The sequence below is a fragment of the Gallus gallus genome, chromosome 5 (assembly GCF_016699485.2).
Source record: "Gallus gallus isolate bGalGal1 chromosome 5, bGalGal1.mat.broiler.GRCg7b, whole genome shotgun sequence".
NCBI lineage: Eukaryota > Metazoa > Chordata > Aves > Galliformes > Phasianidae > Gallus > Gallus gallus.
Genome location: NC_052536.1, coordinates 18,678,335 through 18,695,783, shown reverse-complemented (window position 1 = coordinate 18,695,783; position 17,449 = coordinate 18,678,335). Strand labels below are relative to the sequence as shown.

The following is a 17,449-nucleotide window of genomic DNA, read 5'->3' as shown; positions in this document are numbered from 1 at the left end:
GTAACAAAATTTCTTTTTTAAGATGTTTTTTTATTAAAACATAAAAAAAGAGGGCAACAGAACCATTAAACTAGCGGGTTGGATACGTATGGTTTAGGGCTTGAAGTACTACTGAACAGGGGTGAACTTGTTCTGCCACTGCTTCAGGATATGAACCTCAGCTCTTTTCTCTGCTTCTCAGCTTTTTCCCTATATAAAATGGTGGCATTCTTTCTCTTCTTGCAGACTTGGCCATGCAGTTTTTTCATGTCTCAGGTTTCTGACTGTGGATTATTACAAGTTAGTGGTATTAATTACACCATAACTGGTCATCCAGAGGGCAATAATTAATTATCAAAGGGCTTGTTTTGCGCTAGGTTGAAATGGATCGTTAGGTAATTTATAATGACTAGTAAAATATGTTAACTCGATCAATTTTTGCAGATCTGTTTAACAATTCACTGTCAGTGGAATGCAATTTTCAAACCTGTACTTAAGTACATTCAGCAATAGGGCAGATACAAACACTGCAGCCAAAGGCTACAGTGAGATTCCTCAGCACAGACACATGGCTAAGAGCTTTTAGCTTTCCTTCATGGAGAATTACATACAGACTGAAATATTTGGCTGGTGTGATCTGCCTGGTTTGCTCTTTGCATCTTAATAGAAATACAAGAAGTGCATTCAGGAGCACTGTGAAAGCTGTCCACAGTCTCTCATGGGGCTAAAGCTACATCTCACCAAACAGTAAATGTAAAATAGGCCACGTGCCAGGCAAAAAAATCTGTGGCATCATGTTTGAATTCACTTTTTTGGCTGCTTTGCTATCCTCAAAGGAGTCAGTGAGTGCACCAATGCAACTCAGTTTTTGAAAGGGCTAAATGAAGCACTTCATGGTAACAGTGAGTGTGATTATATTTTCTAATGAGCATAATGACTTCCCTTAGAGACAAGAAAAATAAGCAATGTCAAAGATCAGTCAGGTTTTCCCCTCTTCGTCCCACTCCTCTATGAAACAGAAAGACCCGTTTTCCATCCTAAAACCAGCGGTGCCCCTGCAGCCCTCAAGCAGGACAGAGGAACAACTTTAGTGACTCTTTTTCTGCCATGTTGAATGACTTGACAGAGCAACTGGCTCAAATAAGAAAATACTTGTGGCCTTTGTGGCTATTTTTTCCCCGAGTAGTTCTGGCCCTTTTAAGAAACCTATGTATTAGGTCCTCTCTGCTCAGCCTTAACTCTCTGGTTCCCCATGACCAGCCTCCTTCACTGCTGTGGGATTTCTCCCTCCTTCACACAGTAAAGGCAGATTTGGACCTGGGTCTGCATGAAAAATCTGTAAGCTAACTTCTAGACTTAAAAGGACTTACTTTATTAATTAATTTCATCGTTTACTAGAAATACCGGCTATGAAATAAACTAATTATGATCCCACAGATATTAAAAATTGCATTTCTTTGTGAAGAGTTAAGAAGTCTCTGTTTTCATCTGTTTTCAGAGACTTAGCTTTTTTCTTAACACAGAGGAGAGCGGCTAGTTGCAGTTGCCTGGGTGGGAAGGAAAGGAGAGAAAATTCAGAGGAAGATATGGGGGAAAGCTTTAGTCAGCTTGTCAGGACACCACTTTCAGCTTCCTACAGACCTAGAAAAGACAGGCAGAGAAGGAGCAAAAGAAATGTGATAAGGAGCCCTGTGTGCACCAAGGTCAGAGAAGGAGGAGCGTGAGGAGGTGGTCCATGGCAATGTGGAACAGATATCTACACTGCAGCCTGTGGCTATGCTAGAGCAGGTGGGTATTCCCTGCAAGAAAATTGTGGTTAGCATCAGTTCCACTGCTGGAGCCATGCAGAACGACTAACAGCAGCTAAGTGCAAAATACCCTTTAAGTACCATGTTCTACGTGCCATAATGGTCAAAATCTTGGTATCTGTCTCATAGTCTCTTACGTCAGCAGCCTCACTGGGTACTGTTTGCATCTTTGTTACGAGATTTAGAAAAAGGCACAAATACTTTGGCATTGGTTTATATGGAAGGTGTGCAAATACGACGACGACTGTTCACGGTTAAAAATCAATGGGTTGTGAGGCAGACAAAGATAACCTGGAGAGATGTCTGGATAAAGGAATTCATCCCATGAAAGACCACCTGAAGGCATAATGGATTTTCCATTGCAGTAAATTACTCAAGGTTTCCATTGGCTACCGCTCGCAAATTTTTGAGGTTGCTCAACATGCCTATGAGCTTTACAAACATCTGTAGGTATTTGTTAAAGCCTTTGAGATACTTCAGTTTCTACTCCACAGAAAATGCCAATATTTTGTTTTTTACTCTTCACAATACATGTCAATTTTGCAGATTTGCTACAGAAATGAGATTGAGAAAGTCTGTCTTAGAACCACGCGGCGTTTCCTTTGGATAGCACTGAAAAAAACAGTAAGAAAAATATAAGAAAAAAAATTCAACTGCTAACAAATATGACCAGATAAAATCAGTAGCGGGTATTAATAGAAAAGGCAAAACGAAACATGACGCAAAGATAAAATCCAAATGCAATGGTCTCCTTTGTTTGGACTGAACGTTTCCTCAACATCAACATGTTCTGACAAAACATTTTAATTTTGCCAAAGTTGCATTTTCTGGCAGAAACGGACTTTGTAAAAAGCTTCTGACTAGCTCAAGCATCTGTATTCCAAGTGATTCCTTTTGTGTTCTGCGGTTTTCATCCACTGTGAAGCGAACACTCAGCAAACCTCATTCATTCATCTGGCCCACCATAACAAAGCATAGCTATTTTAGGCTTGTTGTAATGGCACACATGTCACTTAGCAGGGCCATCCAGTCACGGGAGCGTGAGCCAGGAATCCCCATGGGCACCCACCCACGCGATGGCAGCACCCTGGGGATACAGCAGCCCTGCATGTCCAGAGGGAGCTTGCACCAAGTGCCTCCTTCTGGAGACATCTGTTACTTCAGCTTATCCACAGCAATGGGGATGATTCATGAATAGAAATTCATATTTCTGTTTCTTCCCTCTTAACAATATCTTTCTTTCTGCGATGAAAATTGCTGTCTTACAGCTGAACACTAAAAGCCAATAAACGCATCACAAAGGCAATCGGCTGCCAGAGTTCAGAAAGGGTTAAGGCAGCAGTTGGAGAGGTTTGGGGTGACGTCGTGCTTCTGGACGCCTGAGAAGTCTCTTGAAGGTAGTTCCCCTCTGGTGAGGATGGGAGCCAGCCGAGGTCTGAAATCCGAGATCTCTTGCAGCCTGGAGCTGGTGAGGTCCCAGTAAAAGCTGTTTGCCTGCTCTCCCTTCCTGAGCAGTCACACCGCTGCACCGGCCTGAGCAGTATGGAGCGAGCCCCCTGGACACACATAGGACTTACTCTCCTTCAGCTCCTGCTCATCTCCTGCTTGCCGAGAGGTACCGTAAGTGAGCGTCTGCATTCCCGGCACGGCTGAATCAGTGCCTTTCCTTCAGTGTGGTCAGAGGGGTTTGAGCTCACGCACTGTCATGGGAAGTGGAGAGATCTGCAGGGGTGGTAAGAATAGCAGGAAGGGGCTCTGCTTTATTGATTCATTTCTCACTGGTATGGAGAGCATGTGGGGGGAGGTCTGCCCAGGGATGGTTTCCAGGCAAACTTAATAGCCTTAAAGAGAAACAACTGGCTGGATTTGTTTGCCAGTGGCCATCAAGAAAAGGGTATGCAATCACTTCAGCTACTACTGCTTTATTTTCTCAACACTCAATGCTAAGGAAATGATGATTAAGAAAAGGCATTTAAGTCTCCGAATTGTAAAGCGTAATTTGTTTAGTTTGGCAAGACAGAGACTTTCGTCTCCAGCCACAACACCAAGAATGAAGGCAAAGGAGGAAAAAAAGTGTAGGAGAAAAAGAAAACAAAAGCCACACATTGTTTCCGATCTGGGCTTTAGTGCTGCCAATATTATTCTTTCGAAGGGGAAGCCTTGTTAAAGCAGAATAATCTTTTCTGTAGTCAAGCCTTGCTCCAGTTTCTGCTGAGCCAGCACGTTCAGTTTCTTCTTGATAAGGCTAAGTGAAAGGCATTTACTGGTGAGCGCAGATTTGCTGTCATGTGGCCACGAATGGGGGCTGTTTACACCTGGAAGTGGCTGGAGCCGCTGGCACAGATGGCTGTCAGCATCTTGCCGGCTGCTGACTGGGAGGTCAGGTGCCCCCAGACTGCCCGCAGGTCGCAGTGCTGCTGGCAAGGTAAGCACATCAGGGGGAGCAGCAGAGCAGGGGACGTGTCAGGCACTCAGGCAGCCTGCGACAGCTATAAATTATCAGTGTCAAGGATGGGGCTTCAGAGCACACCTCACTGGGGACTGAAGCAGAGGGTCTGCTCTGCAGTACCCTGCCTCGCCAGTTCTTAGGGCCTGGGTGGCACAGAGACTGAGGGCTGCTAAAGCTTCCCCCAGAGGCACCAGCACAAAGCACTGTCCCACCTCTCGCCCCACACACAGCAGCAGGAAAGGAGTTCTAAGTCAGGGCAAGGACCCAACAGCGCAGTGGCCTTAGCATGTCAGGGCAGGTTGGAAAATAGCACTTAGCCTCCTCCCCACAGATGTATCCAATTTTTATCCCTATTTATCACACCCAGTTGCATAGGGCCTGCCTCAAGAGTTGGGGGCAGGAGTCGGGGGAGGTCTGGGAGTTGATTTTTGGAATAACCTTGAAGTGCAAGTGACTCATATTTCCTTAAAAATACATGTGTGTTTGTGTGCGCTCCTGCCTATCTTAACCCTCCCCAATCTCTCTTCCCCTCCCCCTCCATCCTCTGTCTAGAGAAGTGGAGCCCAGATGCACTCAAAGGCATCCAGATGCATTCAATCTTAACAAATGGGTTACTCCAGTTCACATGTTTAGCTTCCTACCATGGACAAAGGCTGAGAGCCTCATTTTTTTTTTTTTTTGTTTTAGAGGAAAGCTGGGGTTACACATGCTCAACCCCAAGGCTACCTCCCAGGAGTCCCCATGAGCCCTTCAGTACTCTGAGGTTGGGTTTGGTGTAGCCTGGAGGGAGCCTGCCCCACCACAGGGCCACACAGGTGCCTCTTGCAGCGTGGTTCTTTCGGGGATGCAGGCATCCCCCTCCTGCCCATGGAACCAGAGTTGTGGTGGAGAGGGAGTTGTGGGGCAGGGAGGCAAGACATTACCAAGGGCACAGGGCTGGCAGCCAGGGGGACACCCTGCAGCCTTTGGCCAGGGCTGAACTGCAGCCCAAGGGGAGCTGCGTATGGTAAAACTTGGGGTGAGGGCTCAGAGATCTGGGTGCTGTCTGTGTGGGCAAGCAGCACTAGCTGCAAGTGTTCTGCCACCCTGATCCAGGTCTGACACAGCTACAGCAAGGAAGTGCTTGAAGGTCTAGCACCACTTTTCCACATCTAGCACAAGCTTGTTCCTGTGTTGTGTGGTCATGGATTTAAATATTACCGCTGCTTCTTTTCCACAGGTTCTCAGATATTCCCTCTGTCACAGAACTCTCTTCCACAGGCCTGTTAACGAAGGCTGGGCTCCCTAACCTCAAAAGCACTGCATTCATACCTGCTCCTGTTCCTTGTTCTGCAGCACGGGAAAAACAAAATCTCTTCCCAGTCATACTACTGTAATTTTCCTGGCCAAAATAAGCTTCTCTATCCCCAGAAGAAATCAAGGCCTGATGAGTAATGTAGCAACCTCTGTGTTTCATCAGTGTCCTGGCTGTTTGACCATGTCACAGCCCTTCTCAGACAAACACAATGCCACAGAGCCAATAATGAGATCAAAAAACTATCTCATAATTACAGAGGAGAAACTGAAGGAGGAGGAGGTTTAGGGCAGTCTTCATCAGGTTGCTTTAGATGCTAAAACATTCTGGCTATTGATAGGTGATGGCCTGTAATTTAAATCTGACTATGGCAAAAGGATACAGAAGGAGCAAGCTGTGGTATTTTGAGGGAGAGGGAAGATGCGTGCTGAGGGGAACAAGGCTTAAACTGCAGCAGGATCTGAAATGTGGTGGAGACTTGTGTGCCTGAAGCATCTCTCTGGGCCTATGAACTAGCATCTATCCCGAGAGAGAGAGAGAGAGAGAGAGAGAGAGAGGAAGGCGTACAAAGCCCTTATATAAGAAAATGTGGAAGGGAACAGATTTCTACTTGGAGAATATGGAGTACAGCTCTATTTTTCATGGTACAGCTTAACTGCCAAAAAAAAAAAAAAAGGGCTGCTGAAATGTGAGAAGAAAGGAAGTAGGCCTAGCACAGCCAGTGGGCATCACTACTGGGAGATGCTGGCTGAGTGGCAGTGGGATCTCTAGGTTTTATGGTACAGACTGACTGGATGGACACTTTACTTTCTGTTAAGACTAGTGATGCTCTGTATGCATTAAACCACTGTTATAGATCTTTGATGAGCAACACCTATATGTCACAAATAGGAAGCATCATTTTTACTTGCCTTTCCTTTCAGTTACACTGAGGTACTTGATTTTTATTACTGACTGAACAAAAGAAGGCAGTGTGGATTGAGACAGATATGGGAAATCCCAAAGACCAGATGGAGACCTCAAAATTACTCCTTACTGAAGTAACAATTCTTTTCTCCTCTTCTGCCAGAGCAGAAGTGCTGAGAGTTTATGATTTGTTTATCACAGCCCAGTTAAAAGGGGAAGCTTGCAAGCGTAAAAAAGCACTACTGTAGGAGCACGCTGAAGCAAACCTAAGGCCTGTTAGGAGCAGCAGGACTGTTTATTTCTGAATTTTATAGCTCTGATACACTACATGACAACGGGAAGCCTAGAATAGAGAGCCTCATTTTTGGAAAGATTAGGCAGACCCCAGTTCCTGAGCCAAAGAAGAACGCGCATTAGTCTTTTAGCTATATGAGCCATTACCTGTGTTGTTAACAAGCTGGAGTTTAGGCCAACCATGGCCTCATCCGGCAGAACACAGTTGTACAGACACCAGACAGTTTTTCAATGCACTTCTTAAACAGAATATACTTTCTGTAGCTAGTCTGCTTTCAACACAACCCTGCATTTGGAACTTAAAAAAGATGGTGGAATTAATGCACATTTATTAAGTGGACAGGCAGCTTAGTATAGTAGACTCCCCCCTGTGTTCACCTACTGGCTTTAGCTGGTTTGTTTTGTTTTGCTTTGTAGAAATCCTTTCATTTTTTCCACCTCCCTCTTACTGCTGTGTGAAAGCACACTAATAGCCAGGAAAGGATGGGAACTGGCTCACTGGGAGAAGCAGTCCGATTATTCAACAATGGCCTATAATCCTTAAATGAAGCACATTGAGTAATGCTAATACAAGGATGTATTTTAGCTCCTCATTTAATTAGCTCAGCTGCTAAAAAGAATAGTGGGTACATAATTTCTAAGGAGAACCAAGTGTTTTTAGAGACAGCATTGTCTCTTTCATCTTCTTAAGCCACCTATTAGGAAAAGAGCAGGACTGCACACAATATGTTTTCTTAGGCATAAAGAGGTTAGGACTAAAGACCTGCACTTCCCATCATTATTAATGGTTTAGGGTATACTGTTTTCCAAGTACCCCAATAAAAACCTCTTAAAGTAATCTCTCTCTTCCTTTCTGAGATCTGTTCCTCTTGGCCTTACTAAATTCAGGAGATCTTTGCTGTTCATCACAACGGAGTCACAGTTTCACCCAACATGTTTCTCATTTCCAGTTGAAAAAATTCTAGTTCTTCTGTGCACTTATTGCCCTTCACGTTGTTAATGCCCACACACAACACTTACAGGATGAAGGCCAGCTTGCACATTGGTGCAATGACAGTAGACTTAAACAAGAAGCAGACTAAAGCAGTCATAAAAATGAGACAGACCTGAATAGAAAGAAAATACATTCACTCTTACTGGGTTTCACCTCTGTTGGAGCTATTTTTTCTTGAAATGAGAATCTCTCATTTCAGAAATATTACACGGCTGAACATTCCCTAATAAGAGCCTTAAGAAATCATTCCTTCATACTCAAACACTCACTTTTTCTGCAGAAGTCAGTAATTGTTATTGAGCATCATGCTTAAAAAATAAACGGCAATCAAATAAAAAGGGGTATATTCTCATCTGTGAAACATGAGCTGGTTGAATAAACACATTGAAACAGTCATCCGTTATGGACGCTAATTTTAGAGATATATCTGTATCTGCTCTTATTTACAATACACTTTTAATTCACGCACCTCTTTTGAAAGCAGTTTGAAATTATATTTCTTTGAGCTGAAGCACTGTGATATCCATGTGCTGATAGATAAGTGGCAGCACAGGAGGAAAACTCATCTTTGCAGGGTAGCAGAACAGATGGGAAGTTCCATCCATTCAGATCAAGGTATGGATGTCCTTACAAAACACTTTCTTCCATGTTCTGATAAATACATATGTCCAGTAAGCTCCTAAAGTGCTCTCTCTTTTGGACTGTGGAGCACATTTAGGCTGCAACTTATTTTATTTTATTCTTTGCAGGTAGGGATGGAGATGCAAACTTGTTTTCTGCCAGATCAGTCCTCTGATCCCTTCATGTACCAGCTAACGCCAGCACAGAGTGAGAATAGGAAGTCAGAGACAGAAGGGGTAGAGGTGTCCCATTTCATTGTCAACACAGATGTGCATCAGCTTAAAATGAGTGCAGCTTTAAAAAAAACCATTCTTCCAAAGAAGTGGAAGACAAGAGTTAATTGGTGTGACTGGGCTTGCTTCAATTCACTTTAGTTCTGAGCTATATAATTTCCTTAGCTCCAAGCCATTTTGATCAGAAATCTCCTTTCTATCTAGTAAGGTGCCTAACAAATTTACCACGACAAGAGACAAGTGGGCTGAAATTGAAGTCTTACAGAGAAGAGCTGTCTGATCTACCCTTCAGGCAGCAACATTCTTGTGAATCACCGGATGTTTCGGTCTGATGTTGTAGGATAAACCAAAACTGAATCTGGTTTACTTGAAATATCCCAGCCTGCAAACTGCAGTTGGTTAGAAGTTCTCTAATCTGTGGATCACACTTGATTTGTTTCCATGCCCTCAAACCCATTAATGTGTCTGCCTTGCTCACAAGTTCCCCATAAGTGGACTCCCTGAAGATGAAAGCTAATAACTCATTGCACTGCCCAGCACCATCTTACATTTCATCTACACCTGTATCCTACAAGAGTCAGTTTCCTTCTTTTCTTTTTTTTTTTTTTTATGGCTGAAGAACCTTTTACTATAATTCTAATTTTCTTTGCAAGGTCAAGTTCAGTTTGGCTTTTGGCAGCCCTCCCTTCATCTCCAGTCTCTAAGACATAGCTTTCTTTGATGATCAGACTTTTTCCATCCCTTGTAGGTCTCTGCTTTTCCTTCAAACGAGAGATTGGACTGAGCTCATTGCATATCCCATAGGACTCATCACTATCCTTTCTGGCAGACCTTGGACTGAATAGAACTAGTGCTTTAAGATGGTCTTACCCTTGCAGCTATTTTTTATTACTTGGGCATCCTCTTTGAACTCACTGGCATAAGAATAAGAAACATATCACCACTCTTCAGTGTGAGTGCTAATGGAGCCTTCAGTTATCTTCCAAGGAGACATCTAGCTTTTCAGAATAGAACAGTAAAAAAAAAAATACCCTTTTGGAAGGTTGCATTTCTATTCAAACAGTATTTCTGTCAAACCTCCATTGCTGTCCTTCCCAAGTACTAATAAAAAAATTGCTTGTGGGGTTTTTATCACCTCACTTTCCAAGGTCCTGCTGTTTGGAAAAGGATATTATTTGAGGTTTGGCCTGGACAGAGATGGCTGACTCAGGCGTGTGCCATGAAGGAGATAGGAAAAACAGAAATGGTTGCAATGACAACTGCATCACCCACTGATTAGGGTCCTCTGCTGCACACCAGGCTGCTGAGCCTAGGCGTATCTTGAACAAGGAGGTGAGCACCTTTTGAAAAAGTGAAGCAGAAATAAAAAGCAAATAAGGGAGCTGTAAGGTAGAGCAAGTAAGGGATGGGGGTAAGCCAGACAAGTCAAATCAAAGCTGGATTTGCTGCAACTTCATAAATTGAGTGAATGACAGCAGAAGCTTGATAGTCCAGCTGATTAAAGTTGTATTTTCCCTTAGAGCTATGACAGCAGCAGGAGTAACCTGCTTACAGTCCTTCACTGGCTCCTGCAGGTGTATGGTACAGAGGCAGGCAGACAAGCACTGCTTTTACAAAGACAAACAGAGCTAAATCAAAATCAAGAGCAAAAGCTGAACATTTTGTCTTTGCAATATTGAGGATCTATGGAGAAACTGAGGCCTTGCCTACACAGGGAAGTCAGAAAGCATTACACTATTCAGCAGATCAGCTGTGCACTTATTGCATACCGAGTCCTCTGTGCACTCTTCACATGCATTCAGCAGGCTCCTCGCACAGGCTCAGCTGAGACAAACAGAGCCAGCCTCACCAGGCACTCCTGAATCACCTCTCCTCACTGCAGCTCATCACACACATGCAGGCTTTGACAGAGAAAGCTCAGGGCCTGCCTGCTAGCAGGGAGGGCTTCCCAAAGCCTCAGGTAAATACAGGAGAGCAGGGGAGGTGGCAGCATGTCTGATGAATTGCCTTTGCTCTAACAGCCCTTGAGCTGATGTTGCCAACAGAAAGGCTACTTAGAGCCCATGGAAACATGGGCTCTGCCTGGGAACATCTTCTCCTGCTCCTGTCTTACAGAATCAATCACTGAAAGCCTGTAGGATCTGAAATATGCCCCTGTTTGGCAGGGGCCAGGTGGTCCCCCTGGGCTCTGATGTCAATGAAAAGCATAACTGTGTCCATCCAAACCTTGAAGTGAGGGAGAATTACCAGCTAGTTGCACGCTGCCTCTATTTCTCCATTGCACGCTTCCCCCAGGCTGAACTTGGAGCAAGAAACAAAACACAGCATCAAGCTCTGCCAGACTGCCGAGCACAGCGGGCATTCCCACAGCACCCTTCCCAGCTGTTCGTGCGCCTTCCCTACACAGCTATTTCTTGCTTGGTTTCCACAGTCTTGAGCTGCTTCCATATGTGCTGTCTATTTCCTGGGTTTAATGGGCTTTTCTTCCATCACTGAAAGTCCATAAATTAATTCACTGTTTGTTTGCCTGCCCTGAGACTTGTTTGTTGCGTTCAGCTAAATATTTTGAAGGGGTTGTCAAGCAGTTTCTTCCTGCGTCTTCTCAAATGAGGTCAAACCACTTTCTGGACTGTGTGTGACACTGGGAGGCACAGCTGCTGCCCACATGCCATTCTGCCTTCTCTGGAGGATTACCTGGATCAGGCATGCAAAGTGCCCCAGTCACCCCATTCTCAACTGACACTCAGCAAATCTCCCCCTGCACCTTTCTGTCTAACTTTTCTCTTCTGGAGTGCTAATGGCCAACTGTGTCTGCAGGGAGCCCCCAGCAGGGAATGATTCCCATTCCCCAGGCATGCAGGGAGGAACAGGGTCATGCCTCTTCCTCACTGGAGCCCAAGACTGGGCTCAGCAACATAACCTCATGTGTCACTCTGTGCATCTCCCTCCTGCATTCCTCTTTCTGAAGGAAAGAATTTCTTTGCCTTTTGCTAAGCAGCCATGAGATGTATGTGCAACACAAAAGGGATCCTAAAATTATTAAAGGGATACATTGAGACTTTGCACAAATTGCCTTAAAAAATAGCTTATACAAAACTTCAGAATAATAGTATTAATGGTGTCTGTGAATAGAATCCTAGAGAGGATTGCTTAAAAAAACAACCACCTCAGACCCACAAATTTCCCTGTCAAAGTTAGGTACTGCAGTTTGGGCAATAAATATGAGAACCTGGGAGGGAATTCAATTGACAGTAAATCAAAAGATGGTCTGTTTTCATTGTCTCCATTGAGACAAAGGCAAGAAGAGAACAAACTGCATTTCTAGGTGACAGCAAATGTATTTTTGCAATTCCTCAAGGGCCAAGATCTGCTGCTCCTTTTTTAACACCACACATTACCTTAAGCTCATCTTACACTACCAGCAGACACATTCAATTCAAAAAGTGTTAAGCCTAACACCTGCTTTTTGGCCTTGCTGCGTACAAAAACTCTGCACATAAAAATAAATGCACGTATGCACACACTCTACACATAGAAATACATATGTCATAGAATCATAGAATAATTTATGTTGGAATGGAGCTCTCAAGGTGATCTGGTCCAGCCTCTCTCTCAGAGAAATGCTAACCTGGAAGTTATGTTGTGTTGATTATGTTGTCTTAACAGGTTTTGATTTCTGCAAGGATGGAGACCTGCCTCAGTCAGCCCAGTGCAACTCCGCCTGAAAACATTTGAATCATTTTACAGCCAGCAGTTTCTCTTGGGAAACTTGCAGCTACAGTCCAAATGGATATAGCTATTTTATTAATAAGCCTTAGCAGTCTTAAGGGAAATTGGATATCTAGCTTGAGTTGGGTGACTGAAAAGATCTGAAGTCAGCTTTGCAAAATCTCCTGAGTGTGGGGTAGTCATTTATTGCTCAGACTTTGGGAAGTCCTCCTTCAACGAGGAGTGAGATACCCACCCCCATACACCACAGAAACAGCTATTTCCAGTCATGTTTGATGAGATGGATCAAGTTGAATGTCAGTTCTAATAAGTTAATTAGGCACGTGTAATCAATTTGCTGTGGAATCTGATTCAGATACAGTTCATAGATAAATTGCTTCATTAGAAGAGAATAATAGTCATAGATGAAGAAGTCCCAACTTGGCCAAGTTGATTGACTGCTGTTCCGGGAACTAGAAGGCATAAGTTTAATTCCTGGCTCTGCTATTGTTTTGCTCTGGGACCTTGAGCAAAGTCACTTCACCTCTCTTGCATTTCAGTTTCCCATCTGGAAAAACAGCTCCATGAAGCATCTTGACATCTACAAGTGCTAAACACTAAGGTTATTTTGATGCAAGAATTAATCACAGGAATAAAAAATTAGAGAATTTCGTTGAATGACAGATGCTTTTTTTTTTTATTTTGTTTTTCCTTTTTGGAGTGGTTGTGGGGTCTGGAGGGAATAGAAAGGTTTTTGCACAAACAGCAGCCTAGTTTCCAAATTCAGAACTGCAATAGGCTGGGAAAGACTCGGTCCTAAGAAGCGCAAAGGGTGTAATCTCATTACCCAGCTAAAGGGAAAGAAATGAAGGAACAGTTGGTGGCCCCTTTCTGATGGAGCAAACGTCACCAGAGAAAAATATAAGCTCCCAGGAACCAGGTTTTGTGAGACCGCAAAGAGCCAAGGGAGGCAGAGCAGCAAAGTTTAGTGTCAGGGAGCTGCAGCAGACGTGGTAATTAGGGTACAGGGCCCAACGAAAGATAGAAGAGTGCTGTGACTTACAGAAGTACAGCTTGCTGCAATGACAGTGCAGCTCTGTCACTCAGAGTTGAAAACAAAAGAAAAAAGGACGTTACCAAACCACATTAGAGAAAGAAAAAGAAGGTGAGGGAAGGGAGCGAGAAGAAGGTGTCTCATCATGTTTCCTTCATGTCTCATCTTTCTAGTCTGCTCTCACACTTCTTACCATGGCACTCTATGAAAGCAGCCATCAGGGCTGTCAGCCGGGTAAGAGACATGCTGACAGCCCCACACGCTCATTAGATTTCCATTTGTAGAACTGAGACAGCATGCTGACAGAGAATGTAGGAGCTGCACTTGCAGTCCAGAGTCACACCTAGAGGTACCACAGTGCCCTTTCCTAAAAGGGTATGTCTCAGATACCTTAAATATCAGCAAATAAAGTTAGGCTAGCTAAGAAAAAAACAATGATGTTACAGTATCAGAGATGCCTGACAAAATTAACCTTTAAAATAACAAGTCTTGTTTTCTTTGGCAATGAAACTGTGTATAACACTGTGTACTTCTGAGTGAGAATAGGGAGTGAAACTGGCTACAGCCCAGCTGTGGAATTGCCCCTTCCTGTTGGACATGCCTTCCTCTTGGAGAGCTGTAAACTCACAAGCTGAACAAAACATGCCATTGTAGTTTAAATAATCTACACGTGTACAAAGCTGTAAGTCAGACCTTAGATTTGAAGAAGAGTTTCTCATGTGATCTAATCCCTTCTATTTTTTCAATAATTATTTTTCTCAATGCAGATGTGAAGGGAAGGCCTTAAAGAGAAAAGAATGAAGTGAACATATCCCTCACCTTTCTGTATACGCTTCTTCTGTCTGACCCTGCAAAACTGCCTGTGGGTCCTTTAGATAACCAAATCAAGCTGGCATTCTGGCCACACTTCACCATGTAGTTTGCAGTTTCCTGTGCTGAAGACCTGGGACAATCTCTTGCCATGCATGATCTGACAAATTGCTGAGTAACAGATTCTGTCAGTCTTTACCAGATAATGGATTTTTTTTCTGCCCCCTCTATCCTTCCTCTCTTTCCCCACTGGCAGAGTACACAGTGATCAATGAGAACTGCCCTGGGGCAGAGTGGAACATCATGTGCCGGGAATGCTGCGAGTACGACCAAATCGAGTGCGTCTGTCCAGGACGGAAAGAAAAAGTGGGCTACACCATTCCCTGCTGCAGGAACGAGGAGAATGAATGTGACTCCTGCCTAATACACCCAGGTATGCTTACTGTCATGCTGTGGTCTTATAAAGACAGCTGCTGAGCAATGAGGGCAATGGGCACTTGGCCAGGCACTCTAGCAGCAGGTAGCAACTCCTACCAAGAACTGTTCTACCAGAAGTGCTGTCCTTGCTCAGAACTTCTCAGGCAGGCTTGGCAGATACCAAAGAGTGATGTCACAGCTGGCTCCCCACCAGGAATGTCTCATAGGTGCTCTGGGTTGAAGTGCATCCCCAAGGTGAGAAGGGAGGGATTATCAGAAGTCTGATTAGTGAGGAGAGAGCAGAGTAAAAGGGGAGAGCAAGGAACAGGGCCATATCAGAAGACACTGGAACCACTAGAGCTGAGCCCAACATGCACCAGCATGCACGCTCAGACTCCTTAGACACATTTATAGCTGAAGCAATGAGATTTAGAGTCTCAGGCCGATCAAAGAGTTTGGCTCCAGATCTCAAAGTCTAAGCTGCCTAAGGTTTTGGGGTGGAGGCTGGGTATGGTTCACAGCTGGAAAGCTGTCAGCACCACAGCAGTCACTGATGTCGTTGGCATTTATTGTGCAGAACAGAGTGCAGCTGCTCCTCTCCTCTTAGGGCAATTCACTTGGGCTTTCCTCTGACACAGCGGCTCTCCTTTTAGGCTGCACCATTTTTGAGAACTGCAAGTCATGCCGTAACGGCTCCTGGGGAGGAACACTCGATGACTTCTACATCAAGGGGATCTACTGCGCAGAGTGCAGAGCCGGCTGGTATGGAGGGGACTGCATGAGTAAGTGTCCTATGTGGGCAGAGGCAAGCCAGGGATAGGGCTCAGTGGGATAGAGCCAGAGCCATGCTGTGCCCTTCCAGCTGTTTGGCACCATGACCTCTGTAAAGTGCAGCAGCAGGCACTGAGCAGATGAGCACTTTTCCCTATAGCAAGGAAAAGTTCCCTCCCCAGGCCTGCCTGCTGGGGATTGGCCTGGGCCCCAAGTCATGGGAGTTTACAACTCTACTAAACTTCTGTCTTGTTTTATTTTATTTTAAAACTTTAACTACTGTGACTGAAAATCTCCTGGTCTCTGCATTTCTTGGACATATATCAGCATGACTGATTCTCCAGAGGACTTAAGCAATGCATAAACATTTACAGGGGCAGCAGTTACATCAGAGAGCTTCTCATCTGTCCTCTCTCAACCCCTGGGCTGCAGAACCAGCTCCAGGAAGTCCAGGCACTCCCCTCTCCTTGCAGCTCCAGCACACTCCAAGGCAGCACTATAAAACACAGGGTTCTCCAGGCCCTGCTAGCGATGGCTGAAGGTTTTGTTTCAGATGGTACACAAAAGTCCCTCCTGATTGGATTTTGCTAAACTGTTGGTCCCAGTGCTATCTTTCAATAATGAACTCCAAAAACAATTGGAGACAAGCATTTCCTTTACCAATTCCCTATGGGTGAAAGTACAGTCTTTCACCAACTCTCTCTCAATTATTATCAACTTTTGTTTACTGAAAGGGATGAAAGCAGCGTCTACTCTTCCCACTCTTTTCTGTCCATTAGTCCACACACCTAAGGTTCATCTTATCTTAGTCACAGATGTTAAAGCAACAATTTAATCTGCCTTCCTATGTAATACAGCTCCTGACAGTTCAGAAGATAAAAGCAAACAAAATAATTATTTCAAACAGCAGAACGCAGGGAATCCACACTTCGTCAGTAGGGTTAACTCAGTCTTGGCCTTCAGAAGTTGATAAACTGAGTCCCTTGCAATTTAGAACATGATTTCTGATTGCACTTTTGTAATGCTATAACGTGATAGAAAATACAGTAGTAGTAGTATGGTAGCACAATCAATCCTAAGCAACAGCAAATGAGAACAAGCCCAAATACAGCAGCCATAGATACAAAAATAAAGGAAGAAAAACTGCTTACCTTGGGAAGGTCTCAGGTAGACAGAGATCTCCAGCAAAATACTCTCATCTCCACTGCCAACTCTTAAATAAGGTCTGGGAAGGGGAGGATCCTGGGTCCACCCCTTCTGGTCACTCAGGGGCATTGCATGCACCTGAGCTCCTGCGGGTTGGCCCTGCCTTCTCACCAGGTGCTCAATCACTGCTTCAGGCTTTGACTTAGCATTTCCACTGCAGCTTTAAAGGCCCTTTTGCTGTGGGATGATTCTAAAGCTCCCAAGCACTTGAAAGCAGCCAAGAAAGAATCATTAGTTCATCTAATCCTGAATAGATTGGTGGCCTATGGTGTATTTCTGCCTGGTCTGCTTGTAAATTAAAGCAAATACAGCCTTGCACTGCAGTCTATTAGGAGGTTTTAGCAATGCTGAAGTTTCACAGAGCTTGGACTGACCGTTTTTCCTACAGGTTTCTCCTTTGAGGGCTGTAGTGTGGCACTGAAAAGATGGGCTTGTCTGGATGGTTCTGGGTACTTCAGTGTCAGAGTGTGGTGGGAAGATATTGCTGCTGTTTCTTCCACTCAGAGAGGAGCAGGCAGGACAGCCGTGGTCACAGCGTGCTTCTGCACTCCTGCTCTGGCTTCCACATCTGCAGATAACTCTGGGGCTCCCATGTAGGCTCAGGCACGCAGTAGCAGCGTGGCCAGAAAGCACCATGCCCACTCCAGGTGCTGGCTCACAGCTCACAGCTATGTGGAGTTTGGCCTGGAAGGCTGCCAGCAGCAGCCTGGGAATGACAGCACACGAGCTGCTGGCAGATGTGCTGACACGCCATGTTTTGGAGACAGGAGGAGGAGGCGTCTCCCTGGTACCTGTAGCAGAATCACATCTGGAAGTCGGTGGGCTGCTCTGGGCATCCTGCCAGCAGCCGCGTGTCGGTAAATCAGGGAACGCAACCACGGAAGGCAGGGGATGAGACATCTCGC

The 17,449-nt window shown here is 44.7% G+C and overlaps 1 protein-coding gene across 2 annotated transcripts in view; it reads left to right on the top strand.

Annotated features, from left to right (window-relative positions):
- Window positions 1-3,175: 3,175 nt before the first annotated feature.
- Window positions 3,176-17,449, top strand: part of PAMR1 (peptidase domain containing associated with muscle regeneration 1) — a 53,266-nt gene continuing 38,992 nt past the window's right edge. For both annotated transcript variants that reach the window (XM_421084.8, XM_040701802.2), the window contains exons 1-3: window positions 3,176-3,402; window positions 14,407-14,583; window positions 15,221-15,349. In XM_421084.8, coding sequence (XP_421084.5) covers window positions 3,330-3,402; window positions 14,407-14,583; window positions 15,221-15,349 — 379 coding nt within the window. In that variant the 5' untranslated portion in view covers window positions 3,176-3,329. The remainder of the gene's footprint in view (window positions 3,403-14,406; window positions 14,584-15,220; window positions 15,350-17,449) is intronic.